The sequence below is a fragment of the Pseudochaenichthys georgianus genome, chromosome 18, assembly GCF_902827115.2.
Source record: "Pseudochaenichthys georgianus chromosome 18, fPseGeo1.2, whole genome shotgun sequence".
Classification (NCBI taxonomy): domain Eukaryota; kingdom Metazoa; phylum Chordata; class Actinopteri; order Perciformes; family Channichthyidae; genus Pseudochaenichthys; species Pseudochaenichthys georgianus.
In genome coordinates this window covers 14,807,630-14,814,405 of record NC_047520.1, presented here as the reverse complement: position 1 = coordinate 14,814,405, position 6,776 = coordinate 14,807,630, and the positions used below count along the sequence as shown (strand labels likewise).

Below are 6,776 nucleotides of genomic sequence, written 5' to 3'. Positions count from 1 at the left end.
GCTTGTTTATCCTCACCATTGTGTATTCTTTCCGTCACTCGGTCCACACTTTATCTAAACATAGATTACGTCTACATTTATCTTCGCTTATGGCCAATGAAACAAGCCACCCAACGCTAAAATATGCTTTATAAAAACGATGCAGATGTAATGTAAACCCAGTGTTATCTCACTAACTGATGAGTCTAAGACTCCTCGTAACTTCTCAATGATGTTACCTTAAAGACATCAGCAGCTATTTTTGTTTTATGATCAGTCTGCTACGGCAACACTTAGAATGAGGAGTGATGTTAGTTGCCACAGCATTTAGAGAAATACAGTAAATATTCAAAAGTGACGTAGTTCTTTAAATGTCAAGAAATTAAACGCAGACCAAATGTCACACCTGTCAGCTGCACTTCTGAGTATAAAACACCCTGAAACTAATCTGCATTTCCTCATTCTGTTTTTCAGTTCAGCGGACGTGAAAAATAGAAACATGAGCTCTTTGTGTTGCGCACACTAAGGAGTTTTGGTGCAGCTGCCATCAGACGCACCTGAAACTGCCCGGTTTCCTCCACGCTCTGCAGACCACCGGCTTTTATTTTTAAACCTTCCCAGTCATGCGTGTCTGAGAGAGAGTTTCATTCACTCTGTTCTCAGCGCTATCTGAAGGAAGTGATCGTCCTTCAGATAGTCGCTGCGTTGCCTCTAAATTAAAAGGATGCCTATGCAAAACTAAGGGGGTTCAATTATTTGCGCAAAGTACTTTGTAGGGAGAAGTTTTCTTAGACCAGTCTGACTTCATGTGTACATATTGTGGAGGCTTTTTTAGATTGGAGCATCCATATCAGCTAATGAGATTTCCAGTATTTTCTAGATCTTTCAGAGATCTGACATTACAGTTCAGCTCCTGTACCTGCTCACTTCACCTCCTCACTTCCTCACCGAAAATCACTTCCTCTTTCTGTTCTCACTCTGGCCGACTATTCTCTGCCTGTTCCCTGTGTGTGAATTGTGGCTCTTTTGGGTTGCTGCTGAGTTCGTCTCAGTGCTGTCGTTGAGAGGACAATCACAGGAAAGAGACAGTGTATTAGTTTGGGAGACACATCGAGTCTGACAGAGTTTTCTCTCCTTCTGCAGAGGAGGAAATGGTACATTATGAAGCAGGAAGTCACAGCAATCATATTATCCTGATATAGAAGCTGAGAATTAGTCAAAAATGCTGTTGCAGTTTCAGTAGAGGAAATAAATACAATTTATTAATCCACACTTACACACAATGTTAAAATACAAATCTGAGAGAAGTTTAATAAATATGTCGGACATACAAGATCCTTAAATAACTTACATAGTGAACAAACAACAGCTCAATTCAAAGAACACACAACATGAAAGCTGAACGGGAACAACAATGAGTCAGCAAGATGAGATAAGGCTGTTTGTGTGGTGGAGGCGTAAAGACGACAATGAACAAAGAACTTTCTTAGAACGGCAAAAAAAAACCTGAAGACCTGAAAATGTCCTCAACAACAAGACATTAGAATTAATCTGCAAACACAGATAGGCACACTTTTGTTTGACATTTAACGAGGAGTCTGTCGTCCTTTGGCTTCGGCCTTTTGACCTTTAGGCGGACAGAGCGGCTCTATTTGAACACATTTACGAAATTCACACACTCGATGTCTCTGAGTGTGTGGTGATTAATAAGAAAGTATTGAATACGGACGGAGACGGCGAAGAGAGAAGTGGGTAAAATGTCAGTGGGCAACTTTGGAGGTCCGGTCACATTCTCCCCGGAGACAAAAGGGTCGTTGTGGATGTAAATCCGCGAATAAGGAAGTCCTGTGACATCACAACGTCAGGAAGTCATTCGCCGCTGGTAGTAGTCTCGAGTGTTATAAGGTTCAACATGGGGGTGGAATGGCGGGACACTGATTAAGTGTGTGATCAAGCGCCATGACGAAGAATAAATTAATAATAGTGACGTAGGGAGTGTCTGACTCACCAATAAGTGCGTATGATCGTGAATATGTTTGACTGGTATACTTTTAACAATCTCACACCCACAATGGGAAATGTTCAAACCATATGATGTCAAATCTAAAGAACATACGACAAAAAAAAAGAAAAAGATCTCTGGTCTGTGCTCCTTCCATCCACCGCCCTCACGCTGCCTTTCAACCCCCAGAGAGGGAGCTCGCTGTGGGGGTGACGGAGAGCAGAGAGGCCCCTCTGTCTGCTGCTTTATTCTCTGTCTCATTAAAACACTGAAGCTGTGTTCGGGCCGGGGCTTAAGGGCAAAATGGAAATGGAATGTGCATATGTGTGTTTTCCATAAGTCCGTCTCTACTCTATGCATCATTTTGCAACCTCTTTCTACATTTCTTTAGTAGCTGTGTGTAACTGGGTGATGAAATATGGACATTTAGTTGTTGCCTCAATATTTCTGACTCCTCCAGGCTTCCATAGTCCTACAGTTTCCCCTCTTTTAATCTTTTCTTCCCTCGTTCATTGTTCATTTTTGGAAGTTCTTCTTGCCTCAGCGATGTAAAGACTTTCCTTTCTCACGCACGGAGGGTGGTTAAAATCAGATCTAGCTATTCTTGTGGTGAGATTAGATACAGAGGAAACCAGTGTGTGTGTTCTGTGTGTATTTACAGACACATTAGTGTGTGTTTCCCTCCTGTTAAAGTCATTAAAGCCCTTATGAGCTGCCTGATGACTCACCAACGTTACAATGGGGACCGATTACAGAAATGTCCTGACTAAGCATTACCGTAGGTCACTGGAAAGCCCTTTGAAGTGGCAGGTTCTCCCCCCCCCCAGTGTTCTTACTGTATAACCATGGACTCATCATCATGGTCTTCCTCCTGACGAGAGGGGGCCGGGGCCCGTTGGTTCCCCCCACCGCTGCTACTGCTGCTGCTGCTGCTGAGGAGAGTCAGGGCCCGACGAGAGGCCTTCGCAGGAGGAGGTCCCAGGGAGGAAGAGGAGGAGGTGTGGGAGGAGGCAGAGGGCAGGGGGGCCACAGTGGCTCTGACCTTGTTGCTCATTCCTAGTTGGCGCCCCTGGTTTTGTGGCTGAGTGAAGACAACACACACTTATATTTCAGGTTTTCTACTCAAAATGATATTTAGTATATATTGTTATCTTTTTTATTATTATTATTATTATTATTATTATTATTATTAATATGAACACTTTTTTTTGTTGAATATATAAATATTATCATGTGGATAAATACTGTATTTTAACAATACGGTATTCTGTTTTTCACATTTGTTATTTTTTTAATCTGTTCGAAATAAAGATTGAAATGAAATGAAAATCTTTGATTGAATAATAGAGAACTGCAGAGATGAGTCCTACAACCTGGAAATGAGTCAGCGTTTTAACACTTTTGGTTCCTTTCGTTTTGAAGTCAAAGGGTTTTTGTATGTGTTTTGGGTTAGATGCCTGAAATAAATACTGTGGTTAACACAAGCCTTTCACATTATGTTCTTTGACAGGAAATACGTACTTCCAGGTGAATGTTGAAGCTGTAAAGTGTCTTAAAAAAGGATGATGTCAGATACAAGTTGACTTCTTGTTTTCATCACCCGGAACAGTAACCCACCGTTAGCTTAGTGTTAGTAACGGGAAGTCAGTGGTGTAGTTTGTTCTTAGTGTTCTAACATTAGCTTTGTACCTTTGGCAAGTGGATTTGTGCTTCAAAAGACAACAAAAAGTGGTGTTGGAAAATCAAATGGTCAAATCCCATTGGCTTTTGCTATCTCATTCCTGTATCTGTTGTATGCTAATGTCAGTTGTTGGTTTTATAAGAAGGAAGAAGAAAACAAGGAGTGGGATATGTTTGTGGAACATGAGAGATTAAGACAGGAAACAGAGACATACATTGGTACAAATGTACAAACATTATGATAAGAATACAAACAGAGTGTGCCAAAGAACAGAACGAAACAAAAGCAGAGCGGAAGAACATTATGTTTCTGATTAAACATTTACATATAACTCATGGTCATCTTATAAAAATACTAAACGTGGTTAAAGATTACCGAGTGGTTCACAAACTTTTAATCTTGTGACTTCTTTTATAAAATCAGTGTCTCCTTGTCCCGTTCCAGATGCCTTTAACATTCTTTCACTTAACATCTCACAGTTTCATTTAAATAACTATTCAAATGATCCAATATTTCAATTATATATTGGTCCTGATGTGTCTATCTTTATGCCTGCTTTGCCCCTTCCCCCGTTGAATATACAAATTAAAGAGGAGACATTTGTAATTATTCATACTTCTATTACTGCAATTATGTTTTATTTGTGATACAATTAAAAAAGTGAAGTAAAAGATCCCCTTGGAAGAGAGATGGCAGGTTTGACCATAAATCTAATGCAAGTATATTTTTATATGGATGTTTTTTTTACTAGCTTGTTTGTTTTTGTCTCATAAGCATTTCATTTTGTTGTAATATTAAATTGGTAAAACGGTCATGAGGTAAAGTATTTGAAAGAGTTTTAGTAAATCCTATGCACTCCTAGAAAAAAAGGAAGACTAACTGTTCGTATTACTGATCTGAGTCAGAAGAAAACTAATAAATACATCTGATCACATATTACATTGTTTATGTTCATGTAATAATGCTCTGAATTGTCTGTAAGCACTGCCCTCTATTGAGTAAATATAGAAGACAGACACGAGGAGGAAGTTAGCAAAGCAAATAATCTTAATGGGGTTTATACAAATATTCTTTATGTCAAATTGCTCGTGTTTACCCATGTTGACATTTGGTTGGTGCTAATTTCTATAAGCACCACATCCTGACCTTTACACTGCTGTGTGTGTGTGTGTTACCTGTCGCTGCTGTCTGCTGGCTTTAGCCCCCTCTGCTGGCTGAGCCTGCTCTCTGTGTGCCGCTGTCTGGAGCCTGGAATCAACAATCATCTCATCATTGACCTCACTCCCATTACATCCAGGTAATGACACTGATGTAAAAAGATCTCAAAGGCCACACAGATGTATTTGCATCATATTTCCATCTACCTGTATGGGTATCGAGGCTGTGAGCACGCTCCTCTGCTCCTCAGGTGCTGGTACAGGTTACTGCTCAGAGACAGAGGGTTGAACACACACTCCTCATCCAGCTGAGAGAGACATCCCTGACATAAGAAACAAACACATTTGATTGTCTTATATTCGGTTTAAGGGCTTTGGAAAAGTGTGCACCTGTTAAAATAAACCCTATGAACAACTAGGACACGGAGCTTCATACACATAAGGCCATATTCTGCCTAAATTATATTTAATATCCTGAGAGATATTTTGTACTGAAATGTTATTCAAACTTCAAATAATTGTCTATGTTGAGAAAAAAATATTATGCTAATGTTAGCCAAATGTAGCTGCACATTAAGGGAGTTATATCGATTAAAGAAAGTTAATTTAATAATAAAAAGACTCTAATTAAATCCAATATGGTCAATTTTAGGATTTACATTTTATTTTAGGGTGATGAAATCATTAAATATGAAAAAAATAATCCCTAACAACACTATTGATTTTTGGTAGTATGTGTCTTTAAAACGTACTGTGATGCTTGTATTTCTTACACATACGTTCATCTGTGTCATTATAACTGCATATATCTATAAATGTGTATATATACTGTGTCTCCAGGTGGTTTTCTGTTTGTGCAGACACTACCTCAGTGAAACAGCTTTCCCATGTGTTCCTGGTATCAGTTTTCACAACGGTTATTCAAATGAATCTATTTCTGCTTTTTGAGTTCTGCCTGTGTACTTCTGTATTGTGTTGCCATGAGCTGCGGTCAGCTGACCTGTACGGTGTGCAGGGCGTCGGCTGCAGGCTCCAGGGGGAGGGCGGGCAGGGAGCAGGGCAGCAGCAGCTCTCTGGAGACCACCGGCTTCAGGAGGAGGGAGAGGGAGGGGGAGGGCTGCAGGATGTAGTGGGAGGTCACACCTGTGGAGCACACGTGCACACATGCAGTCGTTCACAAGGACTGATATGTTTAGGTGGAAAAGGAGTAACAATACTAATACAACGCTGTGAAAATACTCAATATCAGGTCAAAGTTCTGTATCGAGAATGTTACTTAAGTAAAGTATTTGAGTACAAGTGTGAAATTGTACCTAAATTATTAGGAGTGAAAGTACTAATGCAGAAACAACTCAAAACATTTGAAATATTTAAAAATATTGTAAAAACAAAAGCAAAAGCATCAAATCTTCACATTTAAGAAACATAAACTGTGAAATATTTTTCAAGAAACTTCTTAGCAAAATTGCAGCCAATTAATATTCTGTTAACCCATTAATTGTATCAGTCTCTAAAATATAATGTTGGACAGTTTAATCCATACCCCATTATTACATTTTAAAAGTTTTTCACAATTTTGTATTGTGTGCCAACAAATGAATTTATAAAGTCAATAGTAAATACATTTTTTAATGTAGTAAAAAGTACATAATTTGCTTCAGAAATGTAGTAGATACAAGTACCTCATAGTTCAGTACTTGGGTAAATGTACTTAGTTACTTTCCAGCACTGTACATTCACAATATCTCTTTCTAACACACACGCACGCGCGCACGCACGCACGCACACACACACACACACACACACACACACACACACACACACACACACACACACACACACACACACACACACACACACACACACACACACACACACACACACACACACACACACACACACACACACACACACACACACACACACACACACACACGGACCTGCGCCTCCAGCTGCA

General features: G+C 39.7%; 1 protein-coding gene across 1 annotated transcript in view; it reads right to left on the bottom strand.

Moving 5' to 3' along the window:
- Nucleotides 1–2,140: 2,140 nt before the first annotated feature.
- The window catches only part of m1ap (meiosis 1 associated protein), a 50,949-nt gene continuing 46,313 nt past the window's right edge, over nt 2,141–6,776 (bottom strand). Inside the window, exons 7-11 of the mRNA XM_034105682.1 lie at nt 6,760–6,776; nt 5,820–5,962; nt 5,027–5,142; nt 4,838–4,910; nt 2,141–3,062 (exon numbers count right to left, since the gene is read on the bottom strand). The exon at nt 6,760–6,776 is cut by the window's right edge and continues 47 nt beyond it. Of these exons, the coding sequence (XP_033961573.1) occupies nt 2,814–3,062; nt 4,838–4,910; nt 5,027–5,142; nt 5,820–5,962; nt 6,760–6,776 (598 nt within the window). The 3' untranslated portion in view covers nt 2,141–2,813. The remainder of the gene's footprint in view (nt 3,063–4,837; nt 4,911–5,026; nt 5,143–5,819; nt 5,963–6,759) is intronic.